This window comes from Arachis ipaensis, chromosome B02, assembly GCF_000816755.2.
Source record: "Arachis ipaensis cultivar K30076 chromosome B02, Araip1.1, whole genome shotgun sequence".
NCBI lineage: Eukaryota > Viridiplantae > Streptophyta > Magnoliopsida > Fabales > Fabaceae > Arachis > Arachis ipaensis.
In genome coordinates, this window is record NC_029786.2 from 108,535,018 (window position 1) to 108,553,253 (window position 18,236).

General features: G+C 34.5%; 5 protein-coding genes across 9 annotated transcripts in view; 3 read left to right on the forward strand and 2 right to left on the reverse strand.

Annotated features, from left to right (window-relative positions):
- The window catches only part of LOC107628082, a 799-nt gene extending 489 nt beyond the window's left edge, over positions 1–310 (forward strand). The window contains exon 2 of the mRNA XM_016330891.2: positions 3–310. Coding sequence (XP_016186377.1) covers positions 3–197 — 195 coding nt within the window. The 3' untranslated portion in view covers positions 198–310. The remainder of the gene's footprint in view (positions 1–2) is intronic.
- LOC107626484 (OTU domain-containing protein 5) lies at positions 767–5,208 on the reverse strand. Of its 2 annotated transcripts, none has more exons than XM_016329372.2 (10): positions 4,795–5,208; positions 3,592–4,028; positions 3,347–3,501; positions 2,912–2,985; positions 2,581–2,635; positions 2,345–2,493; positions 2,216–2,264; positions 1,697–1,781; positions 1,329–1,385; positions 767–1,203 (listed from the first exon to the last, which is right to left on the reverse strand). In XM_016329372.2, exons 2-10 carry the CDS (start codon positions 3,950–3,952, stop codon positions 1,142–1,144), a joined length of 1,047 nt encoding a protein of 348 aa, XP_016184858.1. In that variant the 5' UTR covers positions 3,953–4,028; positions 4,795–5,208; the 3' UTR covers positions 767–1,141. The 2 variants fall into 2 exon arrangements, with proteins under 2 accessions (XP_016184858.1, XP_020972421.1); XM_021116762.1 differs by lacking the exon at positions 4,795–5,208 and adding an exon at positions 4,598–4,717.
- LOC107626485 (probable serine/threonine-protein kinase PBL19) lies at positions 7,179–10,277 on the reverse strand. 4 transcript variants are annotated; one of them, XM_016329373.2, is made up of 5 exons: positions 9,827–10,277; positions 8,873–9,280; positions 8,240–8,500; positions 7,921–8,043; positions 7,179–7,752 (listed from the first exon to the last, which is right to left on the reverse strand). In XM_016329373.2, the coding sequence occupies exons 2-5, from the start codon at positions 9,251–9,253 to the stop codon at positions 7,303–7,305; spliced, it is 1,215 nt and encodes a 404-aa protein (XP_016184859.1). In that variant the 5' UTR covers positions 9,254–9,280; positions 9,827–10,277; the 3' UTR covers positions 7,179–7,302. The 4 variants fall into 4 exon arrangements, with proteins under 4 accessions (XP_016184859.1, XP_016184860.1, XP_020972423.1 ...); XM_016329374.2 differs by lacking the exon at positions 9,827–10,277 and adding an exon at positions 9,664–9,766 and having other exon boundaries at positions 8,873–9,186; XM_021116764.1 differs by lacking the exon at positions 9,827–10,277 and adding an exon at positions 9,569–9,590 and having other exon boundaries at positions 8,873–9,186.
- LOC107628083 (putative white-brown complex homolog protein 30) lies at positions 11,609–17,166 on the forward strand. The gene is made up of 11 exons (XM_016330892.2): positions 11,609–12,318; positions 12,398–12,471; positions 12,552–12,827; positions 12,931–12,994; positions 13,615–13,761; positions 13,873–13,907; positions 13,993–14,066; positions 14,154–15,013; positions 15,090–16,003; positions 16,096–16,385; positions 16,679–17,166. Exons 1-11 carry the CDS (start codon positions 12,086–12,088, stop codon positions 16,967–16,969), a joined length of 3,258 nt encoding a protein of 1,085 aa, XP_016186378.1. The 5' UTR covers positions 11,609–12,085; the 3' UTR covers positions 16,970–17,166.
- LOC107626486 overlaps positions 17,606–18,236 on the forward strand; it is a 4,129-nt gene continuing 3,498 nt past the window's right edge. Inside the window, exon 1 of the mRNA XM_016329375.2 lies at positions 17,606–17,844. The gene's annotated coding sequence lies outside the window, so the exon portion shown is untranslated. The remainder of the gene's footprint in view (positions 17,845–18,236) is intronic.

Here is an 18,236-nt window from a genome sequence, read left to right on the forward strand (position 1 = left end):
CTGCATCCGCCACCCCGCCGATGGTCTGCGCCGGTGGGAGTCAGTGGCCGAGCTGCCGACTCGACCTCTGCCAGCCTCCTCCAGGAATGGAGTACGCCTCGGTGAACGGTCACCGATACATGCCGTTCACGTCGTTGCTGTTGCAGCCGGCCACGGCGGATGAATCGCAGCACGAGGAGGCTCTCAGCGATCAATGATAATAAGAGCTTTTTAATTTTTATTTTTTAGCTTCGGAGCGTACGAGATTACTATGTGGATGTTTTTGTGGGTTTTAGATTTTAGGGCTTCTTTTTAAATGATTTTATTTTAAGGTTAGTTTTTAGAGTTTGGGTGGGGATCAATGTTAGACAATGTTAGAGGTGTTTGGCTACTACTATTGCTAGTGTGTTTCTTATTATTTGTTTTTTTTTTTTTTATTGTTTCCTTATCTTACATAAAGAAGGGTAAGATACTAAGATAGCTATGTAAATGATTTAAAAACCTTATGAATATAATGATTATTTATTAATATGAACATCCGAAGTGAACCATCTATCTATTCTTTGGAGCTCTTTTTAAGATTTGAATTGAAGAAAATAGGAAGATCTGTTATGATGCTATATATATATATATTTGAATGAATCCGTGGACCAATGTGAAAACAAACTAGTACGAATCAATCATTCACCTTATACACCTTTTAACCCTTCATATATTTAAGACCTACCAAAAACATAAAATAAGGACTATTTATCAATTTGATTTCATCCAGGAAGTATCCAAAATGTGAAATGTTCATAGGTGCAAGCCCAGATTATATTGTTAATAAGGAGGAAAATCAAATTGATTTATTCAGAAATGTGGCACATGAAGGTTATACTATAGCACCACAAAAAGTTCTTGCTCCTGTACAACGAGAAATACTTATATGGTTTTGGAGCACATTTATTACATATTTTGTGATCATCTATAATTCTTTGTTCTGGGTATATTCGTATAGTATTAAACTTTTAAACATTGTAATGTTCCTAAAATATGCATTAACTGTGCTCAAAGCATGCAATGATTTCTCCTGAGGCGACCCTTAGATGATGAATTTGTATACAGAAATCCATTGGTCTAAAAAGGAGAGTGGCACCAAATAATTTGTTGCTACACAATCTTAATGCCTAGTCCCAAAGTTCCACCACCTTTTCTTCCTTCTTGATTCAATTGAAGGTATATCTGGATCAATAGTTTAATACAATATATGTTAAGCTTGGCCATTCATAGTAATTTAATTCCATAAAATCCCAAGTAATTTGATCAAATTCTGATCCAAAAGGATGAAAGTTTTGTTAAAAATGTACCTCCTTGAGGATAGATTGAGTTGTAATGCACCTCTGCCCAAAAGCTGAGGAAAATCACTGCAATAAAAACACAATATTGCCTTAAAAAAAGAGGTCCTAAAATAAATATTGCCTTAAAAAAATGGAAAATTGTTAATACAATATGTTGTTCAATGATGGCAATTTATTCAAACAATTAACACATCTAGGTTTCTCGATTTCTACATAAGGAAAATCCATGCAATAGAAACAGACAGAAGAATATAAACGTTGCATTTAGAATCATTTGCTATTTCTGAAGTACCATTGAGGTCGAAAACTATGTCGAATTGTTCGGAAAGATTTTAAGAAACAACGTGAGATGAAGAGAATTAAGAATAATATCTTACCTCCTTTTTGTTTCTCAAAATGAGGAACAATCTCTATGCAACAAGTATCCTTGAAAGAAGTCATCACAAAAATTCTTACACAATACTGAAAAAATAAAACACAAGGAACAAAATTTCAGAGCTGCGCAATAGTAAGTAAAAATGCATATCACACCACTGGTAACTTCAAGTATTATTATGAACTTCACAATGATTGAAATTTTATGAATGGTTTCTTTCAAAAAGGATTCATCCTGTGTTCTAGTGTCATGGTCGAATAATGTTTAAAAATCGGTAACTGGCGCATTTTATCAAGTAGGAATGACAATTTGGTTGCTGCCAGGCAAATTGAGCATTCAATCTCTAGAAGAGTTAGAAATGAAAATATGTCATAATAATTGTTAATCATGAAGAAACTTGAAAACTCCAAGCCTCAACTACATTAAAGTTCAAATGGTCAAAGTACTAATTCATGAAAACTTTGGCCAAGCAAATATCTGTCACAGTGGAACATAAATATTGAAGTTGCAAGACTAATACCGAATCTGCAGCCGCTTGAAGAGTGACATGATCACCCCATTCACCACTCCTGGTTTCATTAACAATTTAAGTAAAAGGAGTTATTGGTTACCCTTGAAGAAATTATAGAGGAAGAAACTGGATTCTTACTTAGACATCTTCTCCAAATAAGCACCATATTCCATGGGAACATATCCCTCGTAAATCTCTCGATGTGATCTCAGCTGGTTCACAACTTCTTGTCTCACAAGATCATGGTGATCAGGCGTGTTATATAGTTGATCGGATAATGCACGAAACTGGTCAGGAATTTAAAATATTTTACTATTTGAAATATGGAAGATGTTATCTAACATTGAATGAACATTAAAATTAAAGCATCATACCTGACAATTGCCATCACCTTGAACCTGATGCTCCACAAAGTCGAATAACTGCAATCTGTTTAAAAGTATCAATACATATGGCATGTTGAGTATATGCCTAATAAAAGACAATGTTACACAAAATGAATTGTTCTGTCAGCCAGTCTAAACTTATTTTTTCTTTCTTTTTTTAAACTGAAATACACTTCCTGAAATTTCATATCCAACCAAACCACTCTATTGATGTTGGGTGTGATTAGAATATTGTGTAAAGGATAGAATTTGAAAATCAACCACATACTCGTAGTTGATATATGACCATGACAAATAAAATAGATCAAAGGTAGTATACCTATCTAGAAGCCTCTGATGATCCGAAGTTGCTTCATCAATAGAAGGAATTTCTCCATTTATTCTTGGAACATGCTACACAATAGTGGAAAAGCAATTTTAAAATCATATCCTATTAACATACAAATTTCATCATGAGGGTAAGAAAATTAACAGGGAATAGTATTTCTTAAACTGAGGGATTGGACAAACCAACATGTTAAAAATTACCACTAACTCAAACCAGAAGTAGGAATAACTGCTTCCAAATTCCACAATAAAACTTAGCAACAATCGTTTGAACTGAATTTCAACCTTGACATCAATTAAGCTAACAAGTTAAAAAGCATAGTTGTTTATTACTAAAATGAACATCCAAAGGCACTGTGATTTTATTTAATTGATACACTAGGTGATTCAAAAATGAATCCACACAAGCATGAGAAGAAACACATACACGAATTGGATCCATCTGACTCAATCTCTTCTCAATTTCATCATCAAAGGGATATTTGTCTGTTTGCTCCAATGAGTATCCTGTCACTTCATGAGGACTATAACATGAATAAGAAGTTCCTACGCCATTAACTTCTTCGTGAGTATAGTCATGACCTGCATAAATAACATATCTGAATAAACTAATCAACTTCATTCAACAAGAAAAACATCTAACATGAACAAGCACAAGTCCTTTAACCATACCTGGCGTACAATAGTTCCCGGTTGGTGTATTAGGCCAATAATCAGATACAGGGAACTGCTGTTCTTCTGCTTGCGACTGTCTTGATTGCTCAGCAATCTGTAGCTGTTGAAACTCTTCCTGAAGAGTACGTGCAATGATCTCATCATTCTCCACTTGGTTACTTTCTTCGGCATCATAATGGCTATGGAAGGAGCAGTCTCCAATATAGGGATCATAATGGCTATGGTAGCAGTGTTCAGTATAGGCATCACCATTATCATATTGATAAGCATTACTATAGTATCCAGGACAGTAACCATTGTCACCATCAAGAAAATCAATACCCCACTGAATAACATCCGAATGCTCATATAAACCCATTTTCAAGTAGTAACAGAAAGATCTGAAAAGTCTTCTATAAATGTTGAAATGATTTTGTAGCAGCAAAATAATACACCTGCCAAAATAAGCTTGAACATTAAGAGTTTGAAGCTTCAGCTGTAATAATTAATGAATACAAAGACATGCTATTCATGAAAATACTTATGACATGTGCTATAATCATTAAACCAGATATTATGAGTCAAATTAACTACATCATAAGCTATTTATTTATTTAAAAAGAAAAAAAAAAGCAATAAAATACAGGCACAAATTCTTCCTCTCAAAGTTTAAAGTTAAAACACAAAATCAGGAACCATTAATCATCTATTTCATTGATTGTTTTTGAGATCAAGCATCTTTGCCGTACATATCCTCCTAAACTTCCACCAACACTCAAAGTCAACTTCACAAATTCTCTTTACCTTAAAATTTGATCCTCTTTAACCAAAACTATCACTTACAGTCTCTATATGCTACAAAAGGAAAATACAATATTCACAAACTTCTTATTCCTATTGACTCCATTTCTACATCACACAACTTCAATATCAACAAAATAAACCATGATAGAAATTTGAGGTGACCTCACAAAAACAAAATGAATAAAATACACAAATAAGAAAAAGAAAATCCAAAGTCTACCTTGAGACTAATCCTTATGAGTTGTGCCAATCCAAAACGAACCCAAATAAGCTCAAAAAGGAAAGGTTCCAACTTTGCAACACAAACAACAAATGATCCAATAACAACAGCACCCACAGACTGAGCAGCATAACCAATCAACTAAGAAAACTTTTTATATATATAAAAAAAGTAACATGTTTGAGAAGCTTCCGTACCTTGGATTCAGCTCCAACCCAGCTCAGAAAAACTCCAAGTCCTGTTTATCCAAGGGACCTTCACAGAAAACCACTGTGTAGTTATGAAAAATTACAAAGGAAGATGGCTATGAGCCTATGACCATACGATGCGTTGAACATTCATATTGATGGTGTTTTGAGCTAACAAAAATAGGACATAAAAGTGTGTACTTGAAGCCTTTATATACAGTTTGCCACGCCGTTAAATGTCGAACACCTTCGTTGGTTTTGTACTATTTTGAAGAAAAAAAAAATCACAACTTTTCTGATTTTAGCGGCATTTTCCTTAGAATCCTAAAATTTATAACATTAAAATCTTAGAATCTCCGACCCAAATGACTACTTATGATGCTTAAAGCATCAAAATCAAATTTTGTGGTTGGAAACTTCAATCATCTGCATCATTGAACGTTGGATATGAGGGAATGAGAGAACGTACGGTTCAGATTGATTACTGAGTGATGAAGGTACCAAAATCAACGGCTGCGATTGGTGGAGGATTGTCCAATAAATTGATGTGGGAATTGAGAAGATACAATTTTTCAAAATAAATATAAATAAAGAATATATCAGAATGAAAAAGTTATGATTATTATCGTTTAAATGACAAAAAACTTAAGTCCATAAAATTAATTCATTTGTTTTTTCCATGAAACGTGACCTTCGAAGCATGCAACCTAGCTTGCAGGTTTTGGTTGTTTTTTTATTACGAGTCTTTTTCTATAATTACATATAGAAACCTAATAAAGACGGCTTTTTGGAATGATTAAGGTCAGAAAAATCCAGCTCATAGTAATGGACTAATTGTGCCACAAAAACTTGTTACCTAAGTTATATATTACACATTAGTTTTTATTTTATTTTATTTTATGAACTTCAATATAAATAGTTAAATACGCGTGTGATGCACTAAAGGTTTTAATTAGTTTTCTATAATTAAACCTATTTTTTGGAGTGTCACATTCAGGTGGCTCATTTTTTCGGTTATGAAAACCACGAATGTGTTGTGCTTGATTATGAACTTTTAAAGTGTTAGATTAATGTGTGGGGCAATTTTTTTTGAGTTACAATGTAAAGAATTCGGACTATACGAATTGTGTGTATGAAAAAGGTGATAATCAAGTTGGAGGGTCCAAATTGTAAGTAAAGAAATTTTGAATTTTCGACAAAACAAATTGGACCATGTGTGTTCTATGTATAATTAATTTTTTTTTAGAAATCTGTGTTGTTGGAGCAAATCGGACCGTCCAACAAAACCTTCCCCACTCATACTGTTTGATTTCTCTTCTGCTGACACCACATACATGTAAAGCACACCTACACTCTATAACAGTCTTATCCCATTTTTACCTCCATAATAAAATTAAAAAGTACATTCTGGTACAGAGTATTCACATTTTTTTAGTGATAGAGGTTATTCTTTATATTTATTATGAGGCAAATTTAGTAATTATTAGTAAATAATAATAGTTGTCTTCTTTATTCTATTTTATTTTGATTTCCCAAAATTAATTATAGGGATTTTCTTTATTTAATAATTTTCTGCCACCACAATAATCCAATAGTTATTATAGTCAAGCATTTTATTATGCATATCCTTATCCTATCCGATTCAGTCAAATATTTTGTTCCAATCCAATCCTTCTCTTCAACCTCCACCATAAAATTTCTACACATATTTTCTACCCCTCAAATCACTCAAAGAAAAGAAAAAGCCACCATTTTATTGGCTTTATTCATGCAATAAAATAATTTAGATTGAAAATAAATCCCGTGTGATCTTAACGTCAGAGTTGATGTTTACACATCTTTGACATAATACACACAGATATAAACAAGTTGGATGATGAGTGGAATATATTTTATATGATATAATAATGATGCTAGAAGACATAGCTAAAACTTTCATGTTAATATTGAATCTTATTATTACGGTCTTTAATTTACAAAATAAGGTTAGTTTTATGATGGTTATTTAGTTGGTGTAATTCACCAAAATGAATGGCTGAAATGATATATAAAAATCATAATCTGTAAAAAAACTCATAAATTCATATATTGTTTTTTTTTTTAACTTACAAAAAATTTAAACCCATATTCATGAAACTAACCTGTAAAATCTATACAAATCAAATAGAAATTATGATCGAGTTTCTTTGAGGTATACAAAAAATAGATTATCTATATAATATTTCTTTACATATAACTCAACTCATTCAATAATGTACAATTATACATCCATATGGAGTGAAAATTACATCCAAAATTACATCCATGTCTCAGAAACATTGGTAGAGTAGCATCCTTAGAATTTTATAAAATTTCTTGAACAATGCAAGCTAAGCTAGAAACCACTCATATGGTAAGTGTAGAACTTTATAGCAGCTATGTACACTTTGTTAGAGGAGATGATGAAGAGTAACAAAGAAAATGTTGCCTCAAATTCATAGGGTTATTTGATTGGCTTAAAAGCTAAGAATATAATAATCAACATGCTCTTATAACCTTTGGTCTCCACATCCTAAACCAATTACTACAATCTGCAGATTTTGTGTCCATAATGAACCTTTTCTTCTTGTTTATTTCAGTGTCATGGGAAGCTTCTATTGATTCTACAAAGCTCAATGGTGCCTGTGGATTGGCATTTACATAAGAATCCATGATCTGGTTGAGCATTTCTATCACCTCACTCATATTTAAGAGGTGCTTCCTCTCAAGTCTTGGATCCAATATTATTTGAAATTTCCTACTATCTGAGAGGTATGGCCTTATCCATTCCAACAGATTCTGCTCGGCCTTGGGCCGGTTCCTATCGATGGGGCGCCTGCCGGTAATGAGTTCATAAAGGAAGACACCGTAGCTCCATACATCACTCTTTGAGGTGAGTCGGCCGGTTTGAACATATTCAGGAGCTGCATACCCCATTGTTCCTACTACCTGATTGACACACCAACCATTTAAGAATATTTGTTATTGTTAAAGATATAATTATTTATGTATCTTCTCTGTTTCTGCTTATGCAAAGATCAAAATCAATAAAATCTCTGTTTATGGTGAAGAGTGGATTAAATATATGAAATTGTAGGTTGATAAACATGGCCATACCGCAGTTGAGACATGAGTTAATCCATCAGATGGTCCCAATCTTGCTAAACCAAAGTCAGATAGCTTTGCATTCCACTCCTCATCCAGAAGGATATTTGAAGATTTGAAATCTCTGAAAATTATCTAAATAGGCCACACATAGATAGTTAGCACAAGAACTACAAGATGCATAACACATTTGACTATCTTTCAGTTTAGCTAGTTACTGCTTCATTTTGGTCCTTGACTTTGTATATGAGACATTATATGCTTACAAAGTTGCGGACCAAAGTGAAAAATTTACACAATGGGAAATTATATGCTATATATTTGGCTATACCTGAAAATCCATTTCCTCATGCAGGTATGTTAAGCCACGAGCTGCATCTTGAGCTATCTTCAATCTCATGCTCCATGGCAGAGGAGTCTCTGATCTAGGGGATAAATGATGTTCAACACTTCTTTTTGGCATGTATTCGTAAACTAGAAGCCGCTGGATTCCTCTTTCGTCGTCTTCAGCACAGTATCCAACTAGTTTCACAAGATTAGGATGCTCAACTATGCCTAGAACATTCACTTCTGTGACCCATTCCCTATGACCCTATAAAGCCAAAAAGATAATAACACAAGGTTAACACATTGTGAATTTGTGATGAACAGAAATAAAGCCTCAGAAACCTTTAACATCAGAGCTAGCTTTTCGGGTTGAATTAGACCTGCTCAATTCTAATAACATAATTGCAATCTTGTATAGCAGGCAGGGAATCTTAGTAAGCCCATTATTGTAACTTCTAATATTGTTCTACTTTAAGCAACTTAGTGAAAGTTCAATTACTAAGCCCTAGATATCAAAACACATCAAAATGCCATACACAATGAATCCAAATACATATATATATACATAACAACAACCAAATTTGTATAACTTTGAAGAGGTGAAATAGAGGTAAGATAAGAAGTTAAAAAGCCTTGCCTGAATCCCTCTTTTACCAAGTTGTTTGACTGCAACTTCAATTTTTCTTGAAGGATCATCAGCACTCTTGATAAGTCCCTTGTAGACACACCCGAACCCACCCTCTCCAAGCATAACGGACCGGCTGAAATTCTTCGTGGCTGATTTCAGCTCGGATACAGAGAATACTCTGAGGTTGCTGGGTCTCTGTGACATACTTGGAAATGCATTCCTCCTGAAGGAATCTGTGCTGTTGTCTGAGACATCCTGAGAATTCAATTCGGAACCAGATCTCTTCATCTCACCCTCAACATAAGTAGACATGTTGGACCGACCCGAAAGCGATAGAAAGTTCTTAGGATCATCCTTTTTCTCTCCATAGTTAAATGGAAAACACTTCATTGCAAATTAAACTTGACTGGAGCTGGACTGCATTTTCAGAACAGTGAAGGAAAAATTGAGAAACATACATAAAAGGTCATTGAGAAGAAAGATAACACCTTCAATTAAAGATATAAAGGTCACAGCTTAAGGAAATATCTCAAAGACTTCAACAATTTATGAAGGACAACTAATTTTCCCTAAATTTCTTCATTGAAAATGCAACATGGCATCCAAAATTGAATGTCACAGATATATGATGAAGAATATATATATACCACTAACTCAGAGAGAGGGGGGAAAAGAACAAGCATTTGCATTAAGACATTAACCAACCTATCATAATTCACAGCAGCTCTAATTTTCAGATAACCAAAGCATAAATTCGGTTAAGAAATGAAATATGGTCATCATTCAAAGATCCAACCTACTTGAAGTAAGCCAATTGTTTATTAGGACAATCTAATGAGTTAATTTCAAAACCCAAAAACAAGTCACAAAATAAGAACGGCATATGTATCTTCAAATCCAAAATAAGTTGCCCCTAAACAGATAAAAGGAAAAGATAGAAACTTTCATGAAAATGAAACTCACCTCGAATCCTAAAAATACTGAATCAGATATAGTTTGATCACAAAGAAAGCTTCAGCTTGTGGGAGCTAAACAAAGTGACAAAGTTCCCTTTTTTTTTTCAGCAGTGAGATTCTGAGAAGAGCCTCTTCAAGTCATGGCCTCCACATGAATAGAAAGACTCCACGTTGATACTTGAGAGGTTGCATAGGATGCAGGTTCAGCTCACCAACCAAAATGAGAAGCCAAATGAAGGAATGAAAAAACAACCTCAATTAATGTTTTTTTCAATGCAAATAGTATATATAATAATTTCAGTTTGTGTAATGTGAAAGTGTCTTTGGAATATGAGAGACCAAGTAAAAGGAGGGAAGAAAGGGCAGAAACAGCTTAGTTTTGTTGTTAAATTGGAGAGAGAAAAGGATCAATGAATCTATGTGGCGCTCACATGCCCCTTGCTTTGTCTCTTTCTATGGATTTGGACACTCTCATGTGTGTTAGTTAGTTGCAGTAGTACTAGTAATAATGTAATATACACTACTATCTTCGGTAGATTCTAGGTAACACCTAACTCAAATCAAAAGTGCTTATAGTTCAGGAAACATTTCAAGTGCACCGCGGAGTACTGGTGCCAAGTTATTTTAACCGTTGATTTCAATTAATATATATTATATATATTTTTTATAATTCAGATTAACGGTTAAAATAACTGGTGCATTGGTACTCTCGATGCACTTGAAATGTTTCTTATAGTTTATACATAAAAGTGCAAGTAAAGAATTTAGATTATCCAAAGTAAAATGAGAAGTTAATTTTTATTAATTTATAATTTTCATAAATATATATTTTCTTATCTTAATCTAAAATTAATTAATTATTTATTTTACTAACTCTATTAAGTTTTTCACTTTAAAGATCTATATTTAACTCAATGAAATTAAAAGTGTGAATTTTTTTCATGTTAACAATGGAAAGAACGAGGAAAGAGGGATGATTAACGAGGGCTTTCGCCTCAAAGTGGAGCCTAGATAGGAAGCTTCATGGACGTTTCCATGGTTGACCAGAGTCTTTGACTTTGAATACAAGTAATGAAGGGTTAAATCAATGACTTCATGTTTGATTATATCATTTACATGATTGCGCATTGGTGTTGGAGAACGGTTTAATTTCACGTGTTACATATGAACTTTTTTTTTTACTATGCTATGTCTATTTTTTTTCTTAAATTACTTTAATTAACATATATTTATGAACATTATTTAAATTTTTCATTAGGTCATTTTTAATTAGAGGTTTGAACTTTGAAACTCTTAATAATTTAGAAGAAGTATTTAAGATTATGTCGTAGAATATATATATTTATAAAAAGAAAGTATAGAGAGTTAACACTTTTATTGAAATTTAGTCCACATTTAATCATTAAAAGAAAAATGAATAATCTTATACTATTAAATGTCATTTCATACCATTAAAAATATTGATTATGGTTAATTAATGACTACACATCATAAATTTTACTGACTCCTAACATTTCTCATTTATAAAATTAGAATATAAAACTTCACACAGATCTTTTTGTTTTGGATTGAGACTTTTACAATAAAATAATAATAATATGAATACGGAAAATGTGAGTATTGTATTTGGAGGAGCTAATAATTTTTTTATTTATATATTTTGTTTCTAAAAAGAGAAAATTTACTTGTGGTTATTATTGAAAGTCTCCAAATCCGTATTTAATTTAGGCCATAAGTGAAGTAGTAATTTTGTTGGGTTGAAATGAAATGTACCCATCAAATTCCAAAGTTAGTACTTTTTATGAACGTGCATATTTGGTAGCTTACACATGAATTTTTGTGCTTACCGTTGTATCAAATTGAATTAATAATATCCCACTAGTGAAATATTTGCATGCAAATTAAAAATCCATGCACGTCCCTCCAATTTAGGCACCATTTTCTCTCCTCCATTTCTTCATCCCAAAACAAGGACACACTTCCCTTCTCACATTTCATTCCCACAAACACAAAAAATGAAACTCCTTTTCACATCATCATCACCGTATTCCACCTCCTCCGATCCGATACATCTTCATTATCGCAATTCTATAGTAATATTCGATTCATCTATTTGGATTATTATTGATAAGATTTAACATAAAGAGTTATATAGCGGAGTTAAGGTTGCTTAACACAACCTACAACCTTAAATGACAAAGTTCTGAGTAATAACATACATACATGGCATGGTCATATTGTTGATTTGGTTTGGTGTGTTGTGGAAATGAATGGGATGAGGAATAATAATGGTAGTTCTTATTCCTCCTCGGTAGCTACTCTTGTTTTCTTGGTGTTGTTTTTTGTATCATTGAGTTTGCTACCAACTAGGATTCAATGTGCGGATCAACCATATGTAACCTCGTTTTATGCTGAGGAAATCTATAAAGAACTTCAGAGTCTTGCAACACTTTTTACTAAGGACATTAGAAAGACTTTAAGCTTCTGCATAAAGGACATGTAAGTTATATATATATATCTATATCTTCCTTTTTCCTCTATGATTCTTCTTAACTACATTATTGTTTCTATGTTTCAGGAAAAAAGATTGGGAGGAAGCTTTTGATTTTAAGGGGAGGTTAGACTTTGTGGATTCTTGTGTAAAGAAAAAAGGTATGAGTTGTTGAATTAAGTTTTGAGTGATGGATGTTTAATAATAATAATGATAATAACATGGTTAATTTTGATTACAGGAGATTTCAGAGATAGAATATGCACTTCAGTTGAAATAAGGTACTATTTTCAGAGTTTTATGGATACAACAGGAACTACATCTCAGAGTTATGTGAAACCGAACAAGAATTGCAATCTGTCATCATGGGTTGCTGGTTGTGAACCTGGTTGGGGATGTAGTGTTGGAAGCACTGTTGATCTCAAAAAGGAATTACCTGAGATTCCTTCTAGAATTGATAATTGTCAACCTTGTTGTGAGGGTTTCTTTTGCCCTCAAGGCTTGACTTGCATGATACGTAAGTATGTGATGCTATGCTTCTCTCCATATTTCTTAACTTTACATACATTATTAGTAATAATTATTATTAATCATCAATTAGTTGCTGTCATTTCATGTAGCTTGCCCACTAGGGTCTTATTGTCCAATTGGGAAACTGAATACAACCACTTCAACATGTGAACCGTAAGTTGTAATTAATAGCATTCATTATTAGACTTGGTTGAGTTAAATCTTAATTTGGCCCCTGAAATTTAGTTCGATGCTTAGAATGATCTCCACCATTTCGTTGGCCACAATTAGAATCTCCAAATTTGCAATTGTGGCTCTAGCTTGTCCTTGCGATTATTTTCGTCATCAGAATACTGATCTGATGCAATTACATGACATGGTGGACACTACTTAAACGACGACGCATTGGTTTCACGCCCAAAGCCTTTGGAAACCACATCGTTTCAGTTTTTTTGTGGTTTAAAACTCTCTTTCTTTCCACTAGGATGATCATAAGTTGCAAAACATCAAGAAAACCCTTACACTACGTGGTTTCCAAAGGGTTTGGGACGAAACCAATGCGCCGTCGTTTAAATAGTGTCCACCATGTCATGCAATTGCGCTAGATCAGCGTTTCGGTGACAGAGATGATCACAGGGGTAAGTTGGAGCCACAATTGCAAATTTGAGGATTCTAATTGGGGCCAACGAAATTGTGGGGGTCATTTTGAGCATCAAACCGAATTTCAGGAGGCAAATTGAGATTTAACTCGACTTGGTTCATGTATTCATTACTTTATAATGTTTGTTATGCAGATATAGCTACCAGATACCTGCAGGAGATCCAAACCATGCATGTGGAAGTGCAGATGTATGGAGTGGAGTTGTGAACAACAGTGATATCTTTTGTGATCCAGGATCATATTGCCCAACTACAACACGTAAAGTGCCTTGTGATCGTGGGTATTGTTTTCTCTCACCTCCTCTTATATGTATATATTGTATCATTCTTCTTATAAGTATGTTTGAAATAGAGCAATACTGTTTCTTATTACCTACCTCTCCAATTTTCAGATATTACTGCAGAAGGGGTTCCACTCGCCAAAATTGTGAGTTTTGTTTATTCTTTAATGTATATGTAGTTTGTATTTTGAATGAGAAGATAAAATTAATTTGAATTGTTCACTTTTACAGCATGCTCCATGTTGAGTTCCTGTAAAGCAAACACAGAAAGCCCAAATATGCATGCTTATGCTGCTTTGCTTATTGTAAGCACTAAGTAGATTATGAAATATGAAATATCTAACCATATATATCTTAAAATTCAATCTCAAGTATGATTGTTTGGTGTATAGGTTGCACTGAGTACTCTGCTGATCTTCATTTACAACTGTACTGATCAAATTCTAGCAACAAGAGAAAAGCGAAAGGCGGATTCTAGAGAGCGAGCTGCCAAGCATGTGAAAGAGATTGCGCAAGCAAGACAAAGATGGAGATCAGCCAAAGATAGCATTACAAAGAAGAAAGGTTTGCAAGAACAATTAAGATCCTTTTCGCGCCGAAAATCCATGAAACAGGACACTTCTAATGCTGCTTCTGCTTCTCCTCTGCCACCTTCGGACAACTCTTCTGAGAAAAAGGAAAGCAACCTCACAAAGATGATGCAATCGGCCGACAGCGATTCGAATAGCAGCGAAGGATTCCACTTGAACATTGGAGATAAGAACCTGAAGAACAAGCAACCAAAGGGTAAAAGTCTGCACACACAAAGCCAGATTCTAAGGTATGCTTATGGGAAGATTGAGAAGGAGAAAGAACAAGAACAGAACAATAACTTAACATTCTCTGGAGTTATATCAATGGCTACTAATGCTGGTGAAGAGATTAAACCAAGGCCAGCCATTGAAGTTTCATTCAAGGATTTGACTCTAACTTTGAGAGGGAAAAAGAAGCATCTTCTAAGGTGTGTGACAGGTAAACTGATGCCTTGTAGAGTGTCAGCTGTGATGGGACCCTCTGGAGCTGGCAAGACCACTTTTCTTTCTGCTTTGGCTGGCAAAGTTAGAGGTTGCACCATGACTGGATCTATTCTTATCAATGGCAAACACGAATCCATTCATTGTTATCAAAAGATTATTGGTTTTGTGCCTCAAGATGATATTGTCCATGGTAACTTGACCGTGGAGGAGAATCTTCGTTTTAGCGCAAGATGCAGGTACATGAATAGTTATATCTCTAACACGTAGATTGAACATTAGGACTAGTAACTAACTATGATTGTGATATTGAAGGTTGTCAGCGGACATGGCAAAAGCAGATAAGGTTCTGATTATAGAGAGAGTAATAGAGACATTAGGACTGCAAGCAATAAGAGATTCCCTTGTTGGGACAGTGGAAAGGAGAGGAATATCAGGAGGACAAAAGAAGCGTGTGAATGTGGGATTAGAAATGGTGATGGAGCCTTCACTATTGATATTAGATGAGCCTACAACAGGTCTTGATAGTGCTTCATCCTCATTGCTTCTTAAAGCTCTTAGGCGTGAAGCCCATGAAGGGGTTAACATATGCATGGTACTTCACCAACCAAGCTATACATTGTTCAGAATGTTTGATGATATAATATTTCTAGCCAAAGGGGGGCTTACTGCATATCATGGACCAGTGAAGAAAGTTGAGGAATACTTTGCTAGCATTGGAATCCCTGTCCCTGACCGTGTGAATCCCCCTGACCACTTCATCGATGTTTTGGAAGGTATTGTTAAGCCTTCTTCCGGTGTCACATACCAGCAGCTTCCCATCAAGTGGATGCTCCATAATGGTTACAATGTTCCTCCTGATATGCTTCATGTAATGGCTGAAAACCATGATCCTGAATCTTCATCCAAGGGTGAAGGTGAAGGTGAAGGTGAAGCTGGTGGTGGAGAGCAATCAGAGCATCCTTGGGACAGTGTTGAGATAGAGAAAGATCATGTAGACTCAAACTTTTTGATCGTTAAGGATTTGTCCAATCGAAGAACACCTGGTGTATTTCGACAATATAGATACTATCTTGGCAGGGTTGGTAAGCAGCAACTAAGAGAAGGAAAATCTCAAGCAGTTGATTATCTACTTTTGTTAGTTGCTGGTGCTATCTTAGGAATGCTAACTACAGCCAATGATGAAACGTTTGGTTCCCTTGGATATACATTCACAGTTATTGCTGTGTGTAAGTTCATTTCAAACATACACATGAAGGGACTAGTAGGGATATGAATTTCATTCATATATTTATTGTTATTGTTGTTGTTATTGTTGCAGCTCTACTGTGCAAGATTGCAGCTCTTAGATCATTTTCGCTTGACAAATTACAATACTGGAGGGAAAGTGCATCAGGGATTAGTAGTCTTGCTCATTTTATGTCCAAAGACACAATTGATCTTTTCAACACAGTAATCAAGCCTGTGGTGTATCTATCCATGTTCTATTTCTTTAGCAATCCAAGGTCAAGCTTTGCAAGTAACTATGTGATTCTGCTTTGCCTTGTCTACAGTGCTACTGGCATGGCTTATATATTAGCAATTTACTTGGCTCCTTCTGCTGCACAACTGGTATGGATGGAATCAATATCTTTAGAATAAATGCCCTTTCCAGTCCTAACTATTTGTCCGATGGACTTTTCACCCATTAAGAAATCTAAGCACCCAAATTGGTCCCTATCTACTTTGATATATGTACGTTCCAGTTCCTGGTTAGGGACCGAAAAAGGCATTTATTCAAAGTAAATAGAGACTGGAACATACATATATCAAAGTAGATAGGGGACCGGAAGGAGCATTTACTCATATCCTTATTACTTTCTTTCTTTCAGTATCTGAATTAATTTTTCATTACTTGTATGTAGTGTTCAGTGCTTTTTCCTGTGGTTATGACTCTGATTGCAAGCCAAAAGAGAGACACTACACTGATGAAGATCCTAGCAAAACTGTGCTACCCAAATTATGCTTTGGAGGCCTTTGTAGTTGCAAATGCTGAAAGGTACACAGGAGTGTGGCTAATTACACGTTGTAGTTCACTTAAGACTAATGACTATAATGTCAACGAGTGGGTTATGTGCCTTGTAATCCTCATTCTCTATGGAATACTCTTCAGAATTCTCGCCTTTGGTTGTCTCTTGATCACACAAAGGAAGTAGTCCTCATCCATAATCCCTAATGCACATATTAAACATGTTTATAATACTATTAGTAGAATATGTGATTAGCACTAATTACTAATTAGCATTCTGTTGTTGTCATTACATATTTTAGGCCCTTCATTCCCTGTATAGACAAGAATTAGTCAGTGAAAAAAAAAAAGTTAGAAATTAATACTTTTATTCTATCTCTTCAATCCAATTATCACTCCCTAGAATGTGCTTATTATTGTGGTCCAAACTCCAAAGTGTGTATTTTCCTTAAAAAGTAAAAATTAAATTTTTAATTAAGTATATAAATTAAAATGAGTTGCATGTAGTAAGTAGTAGGTGATAAGAGTGGTGAGTAGACATGGACACGAGAAAAACGCGAAGGCGCAAAATAAGCGAAAAACGACGTCGTTATGTTGCAACTTGCAAGTGGTGGCGGCGATAGCGTGCTCGATGGATTTTCTGACAGTACAGCGCCGCGAACGAGAAAGAGAGAAAAAGACCTCATGCACTCAACATCTGACACGTGTCACTCTCCACAATTATCAAACAGAACTTGGTTACTGTGAAAAGTTTTTTAGCTTACAAATTTGATAGTTAAAGAGTTAAAGACAGTTGTGCACTTGAATCAACAATTTAATTAATTATTTTCTCGTATATGTTTCAGGTTTAAATTAAATTTTAGTAATAATTAAGAAAAAGAAAACGAAAAACTAGCGATTGATTCCGTCGAATAAAAACACGGCAGCTTCAGTTCTATCCCTTCGTTTCGTGTCGCTTTTTGGCGGTTTCAGCATTTTTCGGTTTCGAACATTCTCTAATCGCTCTCTTCTCTCTTTCTCCGGATTTCAATTCATTTCTTCTTCTTTTTTTACTATCCTGAGGTTAGATCTTCATCCTTGTTACTACTCTTCTCTACTTTCTGCTATTCATTAGTTAGATCTTGATTTCTACCTCAATTTGATTCTGGTGCTGATTTTTTATTTCTATGCATGAGCTTTAAGATCGGTTGTTTCTCTGTTGATTGCTTTACTTGCTGAATAAATCAGAGATTGGGGATTATTTTTTCCCTTGTAATTTTCACTACTTCGATTTTTCTGAATTAGCTCAATTTTACTGAGGATAAAAAAATGAGCATAGGAAATGGTAGCTGCTGCATAGTGTTGTGCTTTTGACTGATTTGTGTATAATTGAGTTAGAGGCTTGTGTGTGTTATGCATGAGCAATCATTTTGGTTTTCCAATGATTTTTCCCCCGATATCAATGGAATCTGTGT